Source organism: Dipodomys ordii, unplaced genomic scaffold (genome assembly GCF_000151885.1).
Source record: "Dipodomys ordii isolate 6190 unplaced genomic scaffold, Dord_2.0 Scaffold9, whole genome shotgun sequence".
NCBI lineage: Eukaryota > Metazoa > Chordata > Mammalia > Rodentia > Heteromyidae > Dipodomys > Dipodomys ordii.
The window spans coordinates 2,220,498-2,240,043 of NW_012267225.1; the positions used below are offsets into that span (position 1 = coordinate 2,220,498).

A 19,546-nucleotide genomic window follows, 5' to 3' on the forward strand; every position below is an offset into this window, starting at 1 on the left:
CATGTGGTTCTATAAAGCCCCGAACTCCAGCGCTCTTTGGCCATCCTAGGGTAACGAGGAGAGGGGAGGTTAGGGCAATGCCAAGGTCTTATCAGTTGGTAATTGGCAACTCTGCAGTTTTCAGGTAGTAAGATGACATAATAAATCAGTGTTTCAAAGCACATAAGCCTGGGGTTTTCATTTGTTTTGAGCTATTGAGACAGGGCCTCTTTGCCCAGGCTGTCTTGAGACATGTTTTATAGCTCAAGGTAGCCTCAAACTCAAGAGCCTCCTGCATCTCCTTCCCATATGGGGGACTACAGGTATGCAGCACCAAACCTGGCTAAGCTAAGCAGGAGAAACAAAAGATGGAAGAGAAGTCCTTTCTGGAGCTTCCTGCAAGATCCTGGCCCTTCACCAGGCTTTCTATTTGAAGTATCCATCCTTTCCCTTAAAACCTATAACTCGCTGCCATTTATACACAAACACTGGGCTCATGAACAAAGGAGAAATGAAGGCACCCAATGCTCAGGCCCTGTTACTTTTCCAAGTTCATATTTACACTGTTCTGATCTTTGGCAGCCTTGGCTGGTTCTTTTAACTTTGAAAAGCTTTCCAGTGTCTGTCCTGTCTTTCCAGCATCTGCCTATGTGTGTGAGGGTGTGTGTGTACAAGTCACATGCATGTATGCATGTGTGTATTGTTGCTCTTGCGTGCCGTCTTTGGAACAGTTCTGGAGGAGGGCACATATCTCACTTTCCAGGCACAGAAGTTGATGTGGGGGTCTGTCCCTTTGCCAGAGATCCTGTCAATAAGACAAAGAGAAGCCAATCTTTTATCAGGTCTATTGAACTCAAGTAGAGCGTGCCCAGGACAAAGAGGAAGGGAGGAAATCAAAGCACAGACTGGGGAAATGTGCAGAAAGGCTCTATCAGGGAGAGAGGGGTCAGGACAAAGTTTGATCCTCGCTCATCTTCATCCAGGAGAGTAAGAAGGGTAAGGTTAGAAACACAGGAGTCTGGGATGCTAAGAAACACACACTCCTACCTGACACTAATGGTTTATTCCTATAAAGGTCAACTGCCCCTTCTCTGTCCTTTGCAGCTCTTTGTGAGGGAGCCTGAGAAGAGGCTGGGAGTGAAGGGGAACATCCGCCAGCACCCTCTGTTTCGGGAGATCAACTGGGAAGAACTTGAGAGAAAGGAGATCGACCCCCCATTCAGACCTAAAGTGGTAAGAACTCCCCTGTGGGAGCATTTGATTTCTTCCCTTACAGGCGGTGGGCATGACCCAACCTAGGCAGCTTCTTACCCCTCCCAGCCCCTTACCTTACCCTCCATCCCTCTCTCTTCCTGGGCACAATGTGTTTCTTTAGGTCATGTGGCTTGGGGTAATGGGACATTGCTCTTGCTTACAGAACTTAACCTCTGTAGTTCAAAAGCCCCTGTAGTAAATGTTATATACAGATTATTAACCTTAGAGATCGTGGGATTTAATGGCTGAATTTTTTCCCCTCCTCTTTTTCTCCCCCTTAAACTTCAATCAAGAAATCACCCTGCGACTGTAGCAATTTCGACAAAGAATTCTTAAGTGAGAAGCCCCGGCTGTCATTTGCCGATGGAGTGCTGATCAACAGCATGGACCAGAACATGTTCAGGAACTTTTCCTTCATGAATCCAGGCATGGAGGGGTTCATCTCCTGAACCTCCTCTGTCAGCAGACTGGAAGGAATTTCCTTCCCTCCGGGAACTGGTTCAAGTAGCACTTCTTGGGTTCCTTTTTCAAGTTGGAAGAGCGAAGAAACACTCAATAGAGGCTGAGATCTTTTAGCTCCTCACATGATTTTTTTTTTATCTGTAGCAGAAACCAACTCTGCTTTCATTAATGACAACACCTTGTTTTTTATCTGCTGGCATCTTTCATGGAGTTAGGTCATTACTAACCCTAGGGGTTTACTTGAAAACAAAATGGCTCCCCACACTGTGAAGGATTTGAAACTTAAGCCTGCTTTAAGTGATGGCTCTTCACTAGGGTACCAACGGCTCATGGATAGAATGCTTGATGAATGGAGGAACAAGCAGAAATCACTTTTCAAGACCGAAGTAGCTCATTGCCTGGCATCCTCAGTCAAGGCCAAGGAGCCACTTAACCTCTTTCATTCTGTGGATATCTGAGGATGTGTAAATGGCTGAGGGTAGGGGCTGATTAAATTTTCATGGGATTCTTCACAATAAACATAGCTTGTAACTTGAGTTTTACCGATATGTTCATTCTGATTGGCCATGACATTCCCAGGAAATGAGAAAGATGGCAAATGGGCAAAGCTCATGTCAGTGTTAAGAAAGGTTGACTAGAACACTTAACGCTGGGTATCTTGTCCATAGAGAAATTAAGTTTAAAGTCCAACAAAGAGAATGTGATTTTATTCCTTCTCCCAAAACCCTGCTGTCTCCCATCTCTTCTTGGCTGATTTCCATTGGCCATCCTCACATCTCAAGGCAAAACAAGAAACAAAGTGTACAATTATTCTAAGAAAAAAGAGAGCCCATCTCTTATTATACCATTACTGGGGATTTCATGGCAAGTCTGTAGGTATCCTGCAAGATAAATGACTCATGCATGCTATAGGTAGTCGTCCATCTTGTTTAATTAAAAGTATAATTATACATTTGAAAGTATTTGTGTTTGTATAGTTCGATAAAGTGTTGTGACTTAAGGACAAAGAAGTAGATACATAAAATGGAATTTTAAAACAGAGGAAGATATCTCTTAATAGTTTAATTTCTAGTCCCCTACCCCCAAAGAACTTGCTTCTGTCATGTTGATCGCCAAAATGTAGCCAATGTTGAATGGATGTCTTAAAATTTGGAAATCATTAAAAATTCCCCAGATGGTTCTAGTATTCCTCTTTTTCTCAATGTTTCATTTTTTAATTAGCAATATAGCTACACAAAGGGATGTTATTTTCACTTGTCCGTGTATGCACACAGTGAACCTTGGTCATGTTGGTAATTGTGGGGTCAATAGTTCTTAACTGCATAGTGGATAAAAAGATCAAATCCAATGGCTGAGAACAATCTATTTATTTTTTCCTAATTATTAGTGCATACTAATGGTGCACAGCAATGGATTTCACTGAAACATTTACATACGTGTTTTGGTTAAATCCACGCTCCCAAATATCCTCTCTTGTTCTGTCTTCTCTTTCTCTCCCCTCAGTCCTTACACCCTTCTCTAATAAGTTCTTCTACTTTCAGATTGTCTTTTTTAAATACTATTTTAGCTCCCACATATGACAGAAAACATGTGATGGGTGTCTTTCTACATCTTGTTTATTTGGCTTCACAACCTAACCTGTAATTCTATTTTCTTCCAAATGACTGCAATTTCATTCTTCTTTATGGCCCAAGAGTATTCCACTGTGTACATGTATCCCATTTCTTTGTCTGTCATCAGTGGGCATCCAAACCCACACAAGAGTTTGAACAAGTTATCTTCTGGCTGCTGTAACAAGTGATCATCAACACAGATCAGGTGGCTTGAAACAATAGAAAATAATTTCCTCCCCCTTCTGAGGGATGATGGGAGTATTTAAAGCAAGGCCAAACTGTCCTGTGTGGGAGCTTCTGAGGGAAGATCCTTCCTTGCCTCCTCCAACTTCTGAAGCTTCAGGTGTCCCTCAGGGCTGTGGTGGCTCACTCTTATCAGAGTTTAGGGGAAACACGCTCCACACAGACTCCTTATCCCCCTTACAAAACGTCACACGTGATACCTAAACACATAACAGGAATCAGGGAAGATCATTCTTTCCTGACTTAAGAATGACATCCTGGGGGCTGGGAAGTTGGCTCAGTGGTAGAACACTTGCCTTGCATGCTTAAGGCCCTAGGTTCGATTCCTCAGCACCACATAAGAAAAAAAGCCGGAAGTGGCTCTGTGGCTCAAGTGGTAGAGTGCTAGCCTTGAGCTGAAGAACTGAGGGACAGTGCCCAGGTCCAGAGTTCAGGCCCCACGACCGGACCCAAAACAAACAAACAAACAAACAAAGACATCCTGATTTGATTAAAGGGGTCAACCTAATAAAATACTAAGCAAGTCAGAATCTCTGCTCTGAAATTCCTAAGATACTGGAAAAAGTCAATAGACTCCATAAATCCAAAGACATGTCCACTCATGGGAGCAATGAACCTTGGTTAGTAATCGGTTCATTATTCATTGTAGAAAAACAAAAGCGGTCACAGCAGGAATGAAGATGAAGTGGTCCAACAGTGAGTAGGCTACAATGAGAAAACTAGAAAGAAACTAAGTACAATGATCATGTGGCTGAATTTATAGAGAGGAAGATCCAGAAAATACCATCGATGTGCATAGTGTCTTAGTGTACAGGTCACGGGAGAAGATGAGAAATAAGCTGTTCACTTCCAAACAATCACAAGAACAAATAAAAAATACAAACAAGTAAATAGGCACATCATGTAACAGAGAATAAGTTCAAGCATGTCACTAATCACAGCCTATGTCAGTGAGTTAACTTTTTCTAATGAGAGAGAAGAATGTGGGGTTGATTTTCTTCATCAAGTCGGTCTATGCTGTTTAAGAGTCATAGGACAGAGCCTGAGATGTGGGTCAGGTGATAGACATCTGCCTCATGAGTACAAATCTCTGACTTCTAAACTCAGTACTACACACACACACACACACACACACACACACACACACACAGAGTATTACTACAAAGCCAGACATAGTAGCTCATGCCTGTAGTCTTGGCTACTCAGAAAATGGGGATTAGGAGGATCATGGCTCAAGACTAACACAAGGAAAAATCACAACCCCCTCTCTCAACCAATAAACATGATGTGGTGGTATACTCCTCTCATCCTAACTACCTGGGAGTGGTAAATAAGAGGATCTTCATCCAGGACAGCCTGGAAAAAAAAGAGAGACCCAATTTTAAAATGTAAAAAAGCAAAAAGGGCTGTTTTTAAAAATGGAATGTTTAATGTTGTTAATGTCAAGAATACCCAAAGCAATCTATGTGCTACCTGATACAGTCTCTATCTAGATCTCAGTAGAACTTTTGCAGATGTACAAAATGTCATCCTGAAATTAACATGAAGTTTCAAGGCTAAGATCTAAAGAATCATAGTTCAAAGCCAGCCCAGGCAACCAAAAAAAAAAAAAGTTTGTGAGGTTCCACTTCCAAAATAGTTATCAAAAAGTTAGGCTGGAGGTATGGACCAAATTGTAGAATGCCAACCAGCCAAGCAAGCACAAGGTCCTGATTTTAAGCCCAGGTACTGACAAAAATAAATCTTGGGACATAATCAACAAAGTGAACAGACAATCTGTAGAATAGGAGGAACTATAAACAAGCTATGCATCATATATTGATTACTGAGTTAATATCCAGAATATCTGAAGAACTCCTACACAATCATTTTAAACTAAGTCTGGGTGGTTCCACTGTGAGCTAATAACAGAAATTACCAGGAGAAAGACAGAGGGCTTGAGCAGGGATGGGTTGGCACAAAGGAAAAATATGCATTATCTATTATTCTGATTTATTTTTGCTAGGACCACTTCACCTATTTCATGATATTACACGCATGTTTCAAAAGTAACTTTTAGGTCTCGGATCCACATAGGACAGAAAACAAGAACCTCTGTCCTTCTGACCTTGATTTACTTAGCAGGAAGTTCTCCAGCCAATTCCATCCACTTCCCTGCAAAACACATCATTCCTTTCTTCTGTATGGCTAAATAATACTCCATCATGTGTATATATGCCACCTTTTTTATCCATTCATCCATTGCAGGGTATCTAGGCCCTACAATGTAAGTGTGGGGGGGGGAGGTAACGTTTAAAAAGAAACATTCTTTTCTGTGTTTTTATTTTTGTGATGCTTCTATTACTTCTACTAAGGGGACTTCGGAGATCTCTTAAACCTTACCCTCTTTGTTTATTTATCCAGTAGCGAAGTTCAGACCACAACTCAGACCCCCTGACAAAAAACAGGCAGAGAGGCTTACAGCTCCCTGACAGGCTTAAAGAAGAGAATGACATCTAGTTCAAAACCAATCTGTTACTGACGTTGGTTCCAAGGCTTATTTTTACTCGAAAGCTTTTATACGTTTATCAGGACTCGATTCCTGGAGCTCAATTGGCCTAATTCCTTTAAAAGTTTTTCCCATTAAAAGGGACAGAGGAAAACACTTTCTTAGGATTGACAACTTGCTGCACAGCTACCCTAGGACTTTTGCCCCTGCAATAACTAAAGTAAAACAACAGAAACACAGCTCCCAGAGAGGCTGTGCGCTGGCTGTGGGCCCTTTAGGAAAGGAGGCAGAGGAATGACTTCAATGCTCTTTTCCAAGACACCCCAATGGCCTGGGAGCTTGGATGGTGGGTCTGGCCCACCATGCAGGAATGTCTCCGTCTAGGCTGGCTTTGGTGATGGGTTTAGTCTCGTGGCCTTTCTTGCAGACAACAAAAAGGGAAACTGAGTACCCAAGGAGCAGACACTGCCCAAGGAGCTCTCAGGCCAACAGCTGTTACCCTGTGAGATTCAGGGGAAACCTAGCCTGAGTTCTTAATGTAGTTTCACCTGTTTTGCAGGTGTCCTTTTTGTTAGCGAGAGCACCCAGAAGAAATGAGCTGCTGGAGAAGCAGGGCAGATCGATAACCCTCTTAATGAATCCTTTAAAAGCTAGTTTTGCTGTTGCTATTTATTTCTGCCTGATTGGCCTTCCCGCCAATGGCTCTGATCAGCCCCTGAGCTTACTGACGCTGGCCTTTTTCTTCTCTCGTTTGTTATTTTATATCCCAGTTTGTTTGTGACACAGAGAAGTTCATCTCCTGGGCTAAATTCACTGGGAACACACAGATGGGAACACATGAACACGTGACAGCTGGCCTGTGTTCTAATTGGCCACATCTACACAATGCGAGTCTGTGCAGTTTGGAAAAGCAGTCATGAGCGGAAGGGCTATGTCCTAGACAAATAGGCTGGTCACTTACTTTTCTTCCACCATTGATGTTCCGAATCTAGCAGGCCACACAGTAACAGATGGGTTGGAAATCGTTAAATTCTGGATGGACTTTTAGATGGTCCACGTAGTGCCTTAATTGCCTGTCCTCTTTTTGAAAGTGATTGGTTGGGGTGGCTCCACTAAGAAGCAGCTCTTTCTGGAGGTCCTGAGGCCCAGCTAGAGCAAACAGATATTCAAGAAGCACTCCCTGAACTGCCTAAGACCTACTCTGACACTCACTCACTCAAAGAGCTCTCCCCCACCCAGCCAACCTTCCGCACCCAACCCCCAGCCACATCAAAATGGCAGCACAGCAAAGCCAGGTGCCAGTGGCTCACACCTGTCATCCTAGCTACTCAGGAGGCTGAGATCTGAAGCCCAGTTCAAGGCCAACCCAGGCAGGAAAGTTTGTGACACTCTTATCTCCAATTAACCACCAATAAAAGCTAGAAGTGGAGTTGTGGTTCAAATATCATCTGATGTGGAAGAAATAACTGTATTGTCAAAGCTCGTAGAATTCACAAACTTTATAGACCATGATAATGACAGTTTGCCTTGTGAAGGTTAAAGTATGTGACTTTCAGTATCACTATTCCACAATACTGTAAATATGTGAAGATTATGTAATCACCTAATCTCAATTTTTTTTTAAAGCTAGAAGTGGAGTTGTGGTTCAAGTAGCAGAGAACTAGGCTTGAGAAAAGAAAAAAACCTCAGGGCAGTGCCCAGATCCTGAGTTAAAGCCAAAAGACTGGGAAAGGTAGGAAGGAAGGAAGAAAGGAAGGAAGAAAGGAAGGAAGGAAGGAAGGAAGGAAGGAAGGAAGGAAGGAAGGGAGGGAGAGAAAGAAAAAGAGTGGAGGGAGGAAGAAACAAGCAAGAAGAAAGAAAGAAAGAGCAAGATGGAACCAAGAACTGGAATATTTAACAATACAAGAGGAATCTGAGATGTTTCTTTAGACTGCTTCTGAAGTATATCATACTATTCTGTCTCCTATCTTCCAAAAACATCTTTGCAGTATAGTAAGTTAAAATTCCATGCTGCAAGTTCACCCACTTGGAGGAGGAAGAGAATCCATTCTGTGGTCTGGGAGCTAGGGAAAATACCACTTGTTCTGGGCACTCCTCTGCTTTGAATTTTCTGTGAAATCTTGAATGAGTCATTTCATCTTTGGGGCTTCAGAATAAGAGGGTCAGCAAGATGATATCTCAAGCCCCTTCGGGCTAGAATGTTTTCTGATTCTAATCAGAATCCAAATCCTGAGAAGTGGAAAAATCAGTGAGCAATTATTTACACACACACACACACACACACACACACACACACACACACACACAGAGGCACCTCCTGAATCTACTCTCTGATTGCCTAAAGCCATCTGGGCCTTCTCTTCTCCTTTTATCCCTCCTCTCCCAAGTTCTAGGTCCCTACAAGAACCCCTGTTCATACCTAATTCCTCAGGAGGCTGAGACTTGAAGGATCTCAGTCTGCCTGCCAACCCAGGCAGAAAAGTCAGAGTTTCCATCTTCTATTAACCAGCAAGATGCTGGATTAGAAGTCTGACTGAAATGGTAGAGTGCCAGCCATGAGCAAGAAAGCTGAGCACAAGAGCAGGAGAACCTGAGTTCAAGCCCTTATACGAAGATACAAAATAGAGAAAGAAAAAGAATAAGAGGAAAAGGACAAGAGAGAGAAAGGGGTGGGGAGTGAAAGAGAGGTAGCTGAGTCCAGATGTCATAACACCTGTTCCTGCTTCACTCTAAAGGACCCCCAACTACCAATGTCTACCTGCCTATTTCCAGTGACTTTTATTTAGGTATGACTCTCCAGAGTCATCCCTGCTTCCAGGTGTAGGGAAGTCAGCTCAGGGACACAGCCTCAGAGACCCCAATCGCCTTCTGCATCACACCCCCTACCCACATTCCAGCCTACCAGCGGAAACTGCCACTGTTCTTGGGCAATAACCAAAAACTTTGGAGCACTGAGTTCTTCTCCTGGACCCTACACAGCTGCTTCACATGCAGACAGAGACAGGAGGCCTTACCGGGTACCCGAGGCGAAGCACTGAGAGAGTGCTACCCAGGGTTTGCTCTGATCTCCTCTATCAAGACCAGGCTTGGGGTGAGGAAGAAGTTATAAAGTCCTAAATTACCATCCAGAGTGGCAGCTAGGCGTTTGCCCTTATCAAAACCCCTCAGGCAGAGAGCTGGCTCTTCAGAGAAGCTCCAGGTAGCAGATCATAGAAAAGTGGGGATGGATTGTAAGAAAGTGGGGGCGCTTATAGCTCACATCTGTAATTCTAGCTACTCAGGAGGCTGTGAGGATCATGGTTTAATGCCAGCCTGGGAAGAAAACAGTCCATGAGATTCTTATCTCCAGTGAACCGGCAAAAAGGCAGAAGTGAAGATGTGGCTCAAATGGTAGAGCACCAGCTTTGAGTGAAAGAAACAAGTGAGTTGGGAAGGGCCTGAGTTCAAGCCTCAATATAGGCACATAAACACACATACACACACACATGCACACACATACACACATACGTTAATATAACAAAAAGCTATAAAAGTGATCACACTAGTTGGGCGCCAGTGGCTCACGCCTGTAATCCCTAGCTACACAGGAGTCTGAGATCTGAGGATTGCAGTTCAAAGCCAGCCTGGGCAATTAAGTTCATGAGACTTATGTCCAATAAACCACTAGAAAACCAGAAGTGGTGCTGTGGTTCAAGGGGTAGAGCGTTCACCTTGAGCTGAAGAGCGCAGGACAGCGCCCAAGCCCAGAGTTCATTCCCCACAACCGACTAAAAAAAAAAAAAAAGTGATCACACTGAAGTAATACAATTTTATGTGATGAGGACATGGGGAGGCTGAAACCAAATCACCACCACCCCTTCAATGTTCTAATTGCCAAGATGCCAATTCCAAGTCTGGAGGTAGATGACCATAGATGAGGTGAGAACTCAAAGCCTCAGCCCCTCGCCACTGGGACCATCACCGTGCAGTGCTTCCTGCTTTCTCTGATCTCCATTTGCTCATAATGTTTCAGTTCAGATCTGCTTTTATAGGATGTGACAAATTAGTCACTGGGTGGGAATACAGCCACAAACAAAATATACCACCAACTCTAACTCTTTTTTTTTTTTTTTGTCTGTCATGAGGCTTGAACTCAGGGCCTGGGCTTTGTCCCTGAGCTCTTTTTTTCTTTTTTGCTCAAGGGTAGGGTTCTACCACTTTGAGCTATAATTCCTCCCTTCCAGTTTTTTGAGGAGTTAATTGAAGATAAGCATCTCTCTTCTGCCTGGCCTGGCTTCAAACCACAATCCTCAGATTTCAGCCTCCTAAGTAGCCAGGATTTTTATAGGCATGAACCACTGGTGCCTGGCTCCAACTCTGAAGGTTTTTTGGGGGTTTTGTTTGTTTTTGATTGTTTTATCAGTCGTGGGGCCTGAACTCAGTGCCTGGATGCTGTCCCTCAGCTCTTCAGCTCAAGACTAGTGCTCTACCACTTGAGCCACAACACCACTTCCGGCTTTTTCTACTTATGTGATGCTGAGGAATGAAACCCAGGGCCTCAGGCATGCAAGGCAAGCGCTCTACCACTGAGCCACCTTCCCAGCCCTCCAACTCTGAAGTTTTAACAGAACCTTCTGCCACAGTGGAAATGATTGTGGCAGCCACTAGACACCTTGGGATACCTACACTACTGCATGCTTGCAATATACTTGAAATTTAAATATAAATAATTAGTTATTGATTATCAGTATTCATTACTTAACCTTTAATAGCTACATGTATCATACAAGTTATCATGTGGAGTGTTGCTATTCTGAATTATCATGTAGCACTTTGATCCCATGCAACTATCTCTACGCCTACATGCATATCATATTTGTATATTCATATATACACACACCTATCATATATCTATAGATCATATATATTTATCAATATAATGCAGGTAGGTTGCACACGTAAATTTTTTCAAATGTGTAGCAAAATGTGTAGCATATGTTTCTCACAGAAATTTTCAAACATATAACTATTTTATCAGAGCACTGGTGAACTCTCAGTTTGAAGAATACTGTACTATGGTTTATTTTGTGATATTAGGAAGAGCTATTCAGTTCCAGTCTTGGGAGCCAGGCCCTTACTGCCTCAGAGAAGGCCTGGAAGTTGATTAAAGAAAGCGAATCCCAGGACTGGGAAGGTGGCTCAGTGGTAGAGCGCTCGCCTTGCATGCATGAGGCCCTGGGTTCGATTCCCCAGCACCACATAAACAAAAAGAAAAAAAGCCGGAAGTGGCGCTGTGGCTCAAGTGGTAGAGCACTAGCCTTGAGATGAAGAGCTGAGGGACAGCGCCCAGGCCCAGAGTTCAGGCCCCACAACCGGACCCCCCCATAAAAAAAAGATAGCAAATCTTAAATACCAATAATGTCATATTCTGAAAATATCAGCCAGTGCTAAGAGTTTTGATGCTACATTTTAAATGGGACCTTGAGGAACTAAAGTTCATTGACTAGAAAGATAAAGGGAAACCAACTTGTGGCTTTTTCAATTCTTCAAAAAAAAAAAAAAGAAAAAAAATATCCAAAGAACTGAAGATATTTTACTTATAGTAAAGTCATGACCAGGAAGAATTTTTAAAAAGCTATGACCACTGTGGTCAAATAATGAAGTTGTTATGTTTAAGAGAGGCTGTATTTGTTTCAGTTGGCTTGATATTGGCACAAGGGAAAATGAGATGAGCTGTTAGTAAAATAAGAGAGGCATGGGCTGGGGAGGTGGCTCAGTGGTAGAGTGCTTGTCTAGCATGCATGAAGCCCTGGGTTCTTCAGTACCACATAAACAGAAAAAGCTGGAAGTGGAACTGTGGCTCACGTTGTAGAGCACTAGTCTTGAGCAAAAAGAAGCTCAGAGATGGTGCCCAGGCCCTAAGTTCAAGCCCCAGGACTGGCCAAAAAAAAAAAAAATAGAAGAGGCATGTGAGAACTGTATTCTAATTAAAACAGACTCTTCCAGCTCTGTACCATCTAAGAAACACCTTATGTGGAAGTCAGATCAGTGACCGCACTTTCATTCATTTCCTTCCCAAGCTCATTCAATTTTTTACATACAGTTATATTACTTATAAGAATAGAGAACAAGAAAGGAGACAGGAAAGATGAAAGATGTTAAGAGAATTTTGGAAGCTGGAAAGCAGTTGAAGACTTGGCACAGCAGAAAAAGAAAAAAACATATACCCAGCCTGAGGAGTATTTATCCCACAGAATCTCAAAGCGGATCAGAAATTTGGATGATGGATATCATAGAGGATGATGGTGTTGCATGGATGATGGTGTTGGGTGGACGATGAGAAGTGATTTGTTCTTGAGAGGCAGCCATTAGACCTACAATTCCCTTCTTTGTGAGCCAAGACCTTGTCATCAGACATGGTCTCTATTAACAAGCCCTGACTGCCCTCAGACTAAAGGTGAGCCCTCTAGAAAAGAGCAAGAAGAGGTAGAAAGGAAGAGGAGAGGAGAGGAGAGGTGGGGTAGGAAAATGGGGAAAATGGAGGAAGGGGAAGAGAAAAAGGAGAAGAAGGAGGAGGAAAATGAGGAGGAGGAAAAGAAGAGAAGAGGTCTCTGTCAGAGATGGGAGATGAATGATACACCAGTAATTCAACTGTATTAATAAATTAATTACTTATTATAAAATCGAAGTACTTATTATGAATAATATAAAATTTTATTCAAAAGTGCTATGCATTAAGTAGATCCACTGGAGAGAAATATTCACATGCCAACAATTATGTAAATGCAAACTGAGAGTTATAACAATTGAGAGAACAGAGGGACAGAGAGAATGAATGAATGGTGTATGATGGAGTAGGCAAAATAAACTCTCATCCTGCTTAACACGAAACCAAAGGAGAATCTCAAAATGCAAGAAAGGGCCATGCACAAATCTACTTGAGATACACTGTAAATAAACTATGTGCAAAAGAAAAAATAAATTATGTCCCTTTGTTACATTGAACATACATCTTACAAAGATTCAAACACATACATATGATGTGTGCACACTTTTAGATAGCTAAGATGACAGATAAACAAGTGCATCAAGAGCCTGACAGAAATCGAAAATATAGATCAAATAGAAGATAAAGAAGATTTGAAAGGATATGATAGATGGGGTGATAGGTAGATAGATGTTAGATAAATGATAGGTTAGATAAATGAATGGATATAAAATAGATGGATGAGTGGATAGATGCAGAGGTGATTTTAAAAAGGTGACAGGTAAGTAGATAGGTGATAGGTAGCAAACAGACAGATAGATAATCATACATACATACATACATAGGAAATAACAGGTATAAATAACAGATTCTACCAAAGGCAGTTCTTTGCAACATGATCTACAAAAACACAGGAAATACAATCACCTTGTCAGAAATGCTTTAGAGGACTTTTCATGGTCGTTATGGTGAGAACAATCCCCACGGCTCCCTGCAAATTCAATGGTTCTCAAGGAGCTTACACAGAGAAGAGCCCTGGGGCTCCTGAGCTGAGTGCAGGGTGTGAGCAAGGGTTGGCCACCTGTGTGAAGCGCCCAGCAGGTTCTGTGGCAGCTCACAAGGATGGAGAGGGCAGAGGAGCATAGGCTGGAAACCGAGAAAGAACCAGACCTTGCTTTGCTCCCTACAGCCTGTGGCCAGCCAGAGACAGGGTGCAGCCTGCTTGTGGGGCGTGAAGAACAGATTCTCACCAGTGTTCAGGGGCTCTCTGACTTCACCAGTGAACTTTTACATGTAAATAGCATTTAACCAATTTTTTTAAAGAACATTATTTGAAGTCAAACTCTTGCTTTACGTAGACTTTCAGAAGAAATGCATTTTGGAGGAAGGTAAAATAAAACAATGGTGTCTGGGGAAAGGTGAAGGTGAAGAAGTGGCATCAAAGAGCTAAAGTTACCTGGGCTGCTAAAAAGATGAAGATTTTTCTGCAAGTGGGTGTAGTAATCCCCACACCGTTGGAGTGGGTTTTGGTTCTGGTTTTGGTTTTGGTTTTTGATTGGTTGGTTGGTTAGTTGGTTGGTTGAAGTTTTCTTGCTTTTTATTTTTTGTATTACCTTTAAGCAGTTGTACACAGGGGGATGCCATTCAACAAAGCAGTTAATGAATACAATGCATTTTGATGTATGTCACCCCTTCAACATTCTCACCTATCCCTCCCCACCCACCCCTTCCCTGACTTTTCTTAATTTTGTGGCTTATACAATGAATTCTTGAGTGCCTTCCCTCTTTCTTCCCTCATCTGTCTATTCCTCTCCTCTTGGCCCCAACCCTCTCTCCCACATACCTACTTCCTGGCACTGATTTTGCTGGGCTTTGACCTAGTCTTTCTAAAAATTGTACTATTGGAGTTCTCCATAGAGCCTACTAAACTTCAGTTAATTCATTTGCAACAATTTACACACCACCCAACATGTTTACTTTTAGATTTATAGGCACATTCTATCTACCACAAATGAGGGGAACCATACAACCTTTGTTTCATGAGCTACCCTGTGACCCAACTATTCCACTCCTGGGCATTTACCCAATAAAATACAAACAAGGTTCCAGTGAAGACACCAGCACAACCATGTTCATTGCAGCACTATTCTCCATAGCCAAGGTAGAAAATCAGCCCAGATACCCCTTGATGGACAAGTGTTTCAAGAAAATGTAGTATTATACACAATGGAATTTTACTCATCTAGTAGAACGATATTGCAGCACTTGTAAGGAAATGGAAAGACTTGGAAAAACTTATATTAAGTGAAGTAAGCCAGACTCAGTTGTTATTTTTTAATTGTCTTTGTCATTGTTATTGTATTCTGAATACTAATCATTGACCCCAAGACTTGCACATGCTAGGCAAGTGCTCTTCCACTTGAACTCCTCAGCCTCATATTTTGTTTTTCACCAATGCCATAGGCTTTGAGAAGCTTTGGAAGTCCTGCCCAAGATAAAAATCTGAAAAACAAATGGAAAATCTAAGTCCCCCAAAGCCTACTGAAATTCTATCCATATTTCAAAACACCAGCAGGTGACATCCAACCACAGAAGCTAAAAACCACGTCTGGTTTCTAGTTTGCTTCTGCAGCAATTTTCCTTCTCGGGTCCTTCCTTCCAACCCCGCAGAAGTGAGACGCCACAGCTACTGCCTGGGAGGCTGTGTGAGCTCTGGTGGTTTTTCTCTGAGGTGCTCCTTGTTCAATGGTAAGGTGAAGACCTCTAGTGCCCCCTCATTGTACTTCCTTCGAGAATATATCACACGTGGTTTCTATAATAGTGAATTAAGAGGAACATAAATCCTAGAGCCCAGTCTGATTCTAATATGCCCAAATCTGAAAGTATAATAAAAAAATCATTCATGATTTGTGTTCCTTTGAATGTCTGATCAAACACAGCAGAAATTCGAACTTGTATATCATAGTGAATAGTAGAAACCCAAGACTCATTTGTCAGGGAGTCCATAAATGGATCTAACCCTTTATCAAAGCAGAATAATAAAGGGAAGCTACAGCTCCAGACTTGTTGACATAAAGGCAGATATAATGATGGTAGCAGTCATAACATGACTCCTCACATTCGGTGTGATTTGTTACCTCTTCCTCAGTATGGCTGACTTTGTGTCTTTACCTTTCTCTCTCTCCTCCTCCTCCTCCTCTTAGTCTCCTCTTCTCCTTACCCTCCTCTCCCTCCTCCTTCTCTTCTCTTTTTCCTCCTCCTTCTCTTCTCCTTTTCTTCCTCCTTCTTCGTCTCCTCCTCTTCCTTTATTTCCTCTTCTCTTCTTCCTTCTCTTCCTCTACTTCCTTCTCCTTGTCCTCCTCCTCCTCCTCTGCCTCCTCCTTCATCTCACTACACATCCCCAGCTGCCTTCAAACCCACAATCCTCCTTCCTCAGCCTCCCAAGAGATGCAGAATTACAGATGTTCTCCTTTTTGATCTAACTAACATCAATAAGATCATAACTTGGCTATTCTATAAGACCTCTATTTTCTTCAACAAATAATTTATAAAGAAAATGGGATGTGTAAAACCATAGTTTGAAAACGTGCAAAAAAGCCATGTTGATCACAACATATGGACAATATCTGAATCCTGATTCCAAAATCTAAAATAAAAACTACATGAGCCCATTTGGATATTTGAACACTGACCAGAGCTTTGATATGAAGAATTAACATTCATTTTCTTGGTATTACAATAGTATTGTGCTTGTATTTTGTGTTTTTTTTTTGGGGTCCGGTCGTGGGGCCTGAACTCTGGGCCTGGGCGCTGTCCCTCAGCTCTTCAGCTCAAGGCTAGCACTCTACCACTTGAGCCACAGTGCCACTTCCGGATTTTTTTTTCTTTTTGTTTATGTGGTGCTGAGGAATCCAACCCAGGGCCTCATGCATGCAAGGCAAGCGCTCTACCACTGAGCCACCTTCCCAGCCCCTGTGCTTGTATTTTAAAAGGGCTTCTTTTAAGAAGTTTGGAGGTGGATACCCCGTGTGTTTATTTAGAAACACATAGATGGAATGGCATGGCCTGGAACCGGCTGGGCATAAAAAGGAGGGACTTCAGGGTGGCAGAGTAGAAGCTTTCTCTGCCAGAGTTTGCGAAGGGGAAGCATGTGGGTAACCAGGGAGAGACTATGTGCAGAAAAGCAAATCTGAGGAAGAGCACCAGGCACCAGGAGAGAGGAACCGGATGGCTGAACCATGTGGCAAAACAGACCAGAGACAGAAAGGAGGAAAGAATTTGAAGCCCCACATGTGGGCTCCCTGGAGGGAGGGGAGCCAAGCCCCCAGCACCCAGAACACCAGGCAGAATGATAGACCAAGTGGAAGCACAAAGCCACACCTTCCACAAGCATAGGGACACCTCTTCTGGGACTTGGGGGTGCAGTGACTTACCCCATGTCACAGACTAGCCTCCTAGGGGATAACTGTTTGCTTCCCCCATCCCATAGACCTGCTGCCAGGCCCTCTGTAGTGGGAAGGCCCCAGGCTCGGGACTGAGATCATCGACTCGCTGCACACAAGCAGCCTGCACACAACCTTGAGACTGGGCCACAAAACTGGAGGCTTGGATACAAAGAAACAACTGCTTATCAGTGAGACTGGAAACACCCGGGTCTGCAGCGAGCCAGGCGAGGGACTCGGCCCACATGCACGAGGCCTGCAGACGTGCTCTCTGTTCACCCTGGAAGGAAGATGGCGCCTGACCCAGCTGCAGAGCCCAGCTCTCCCCTGCAGATGGAGGAGGTGCCTGCGTGGTGGGCTCCACCCTACGGTGACTTAAGACCTTGGTGTAAAGTCCTTCAAGGTTGTTGAAAAGTCCAACTCATGCCCCATTGCCTTTGAGTGCTGGAACCTGGGTGTTGTAGAAAGGCAGGAATGATCTCTTCAAGCCTGAGCGTGGCCCGCGCGCGGTGCCCTTGTCTGGTACACTGACTGGCAAAGGAGATCAAATAAACTTAAAAGAGTGCCAGAGGAGGAACAGAAGAATAGGAGGAGACAGACAGACAGACGTGGGGAAGATGAAAAGGATCGCAGTGGTGTGGTGATTAAGATACTGTGGGCAGATGTTGAACTAAGAATGCTTGGTAAGCCAGGTGCCAATGGCTCATGCCTGTGATCCTAGCTACTCAGGAGGCTGAGATCTGAGGATCACAGTTGAAAACCGGCCTGAGCAGGAAAGTCCTTAAGACTCTTCTCTCTGATTAACCATGAAAAGCTGGAGGTCCAAGTAGTAGAGCTCTAGTCTTGAGAGGGGGGGGGGGGGGGGAAGCTCAGGGAAAGTACCTAGGCCCTGAGTTCAAGCCCCAGAAAACACACACACCCACGGTTCATTTCCCTTAGTGGAAGTCGCAAGAGCACTCAAAACTTTGCCTTCTACCAGAAAGATGGGAAACAGTCACCCCTGCCACTCCCCTTCCAAATTTTAAGTCCTCTTTGTTTCTTGAGGTACATCCAAGAAATCCTAAGTGGGGCAACGCAGCCTGGGATGTTCATCTCTGTGTCCTTGGAATTTAACACCGTGTTTTACCCATAGATGTTTGAGAGGAAGGGAGAGAGGGCGGAAGGGAGGGGTAGATAAGGCTCAACTTCTTGGTAACTTCTTTCAACAGTTACCAACTGTAGTACACAAACCATGCTTTATACAAAGTGGCAATGTAGAGCTTGGGTCGCTAGGTGGCAGCAGAGAAACATGAGAAAAGCTACAGCTGCTTGAAGAATTCAATGCTTCGTTTGGAGGCAAGATGAGAAATGGAGTTAGGTCTTTCAGCCTTCTTATTGACTCAAAATATGTCACCTGCTTTTAATAGAGGATACTCCATACACTTGTAGGAAATTATAGAGCAAGGAATCTTACAGATGTAAACACAATGGTTCCTATTAACCAGGCATTTGAGCCATGAGATTGTCTACTTGGATGAGTTCTTACAGTTCTCCATTGAGAGTTCCGGAAGGCAAGGAACTATAGCTATTGCACTTAGCATCAAAGATGGTGGTTGGTAAATAGGAGATGACTTTCATTGAGTTTCTTAGACTAAGTAAAACACCCATAGGGGAAAAAACTACATAATTTACCACTAAAATGAGTTTTATTTTGCTTGTTTTGTTTGATTTTTTTTTGAGACAGCTCTCACTATAGCATCAATATCCAGATCCTCTTGCCTCAGCTACTGGAGTGCTGAGATTACAGGTATGTGTCACGATACCAGTCCTATATGTATTTGTTTTCAGTGGTAAGAATCACTGTGAGTAATTACTTCCAAGAAACAGGTGGGAAGTGGTCCTGTCCTGAGCCACCTGCAATGTGGGCCGACTCAGACACCCCTCTGATGAAGGCCACAGGACTCGGGGTCTACCATACTAAGTCATTTCATCTTCCTAACCACCCTGTGGAGTTTGACCTGCTAGTCATACCCAACAAAGATTTACTCACCAATTGCTATGTGTCCCAAAATCTCAAAACCTTCCAAAATCTAGAGTCATCTACGACCATATCAATAACGACCATCATAAAACAAGTCCCCCTTAAGAGTGGAATAGACAGTCAGGCATCAGTAGCTCACACCTGTAGTCCTAGCTACTCAGGAATCTGAGATCTGGGGATCATGGTTCAAAGTCAGCCTGGGCAGGAAAGTCTGTGTGACTCTTGTCTCCAATTAATCACCAGAAAGCGGAAAGTGAAGCTGTTGCTCAAGTGGTGGAGTGCTAACCTGAAGCACAAATGCTCAGGGATAGCACCCAGGCCCTGAGTTCAAGCCCCAGAACTGGCATGCATGTGCGCATAAACACACACACACACACACACAGAGTTGAAAAGGTGAACCAAGCAAGAGTGGCCCACATCTATAATATCTATAATCTGGTACTCTGGAGGCAGAGATTGGGAGAATTAGAGTCCAAGACTAGCCTCTGGAAAAGGTTCTTGAGACCCTATCTCAACAGAAAAGCCTGGGCTTGGTGGCACACACCTGTCGTCCCAGCTATAAGAGGAAGTTGAAATAGA

General features: G+C 43.3%; 1 protein-coding gene across 1 annotated transcript in view; it reads left to right on the forward strand.

The window, feature by feature from the left end:
* The window catches only part of Prkcq (protein kinase C, theta), an 83,308-nt gene extending 80,427 nt beyond the window's left edge, over positions 1–2,881 (forward strand). Inside the window, exons 17-18 of the mRNA XM_013009372.1 lie at positions 1,084–1,212; positions 1,527–2,881. Coding sequence (XP_012864826.1) covers positions 1,084–1,212; positions 1,527–1,682 — 285 coding nt within the window. The 3' untranslated portion in view covers positions 1,683–2,881. The remainder of the gene's footprint in view (positions 1–1,083; positions 1,213–1,526) is intronic.
* Positions 2,882–19,546: the final 16,665 nt, after the last annotated feature.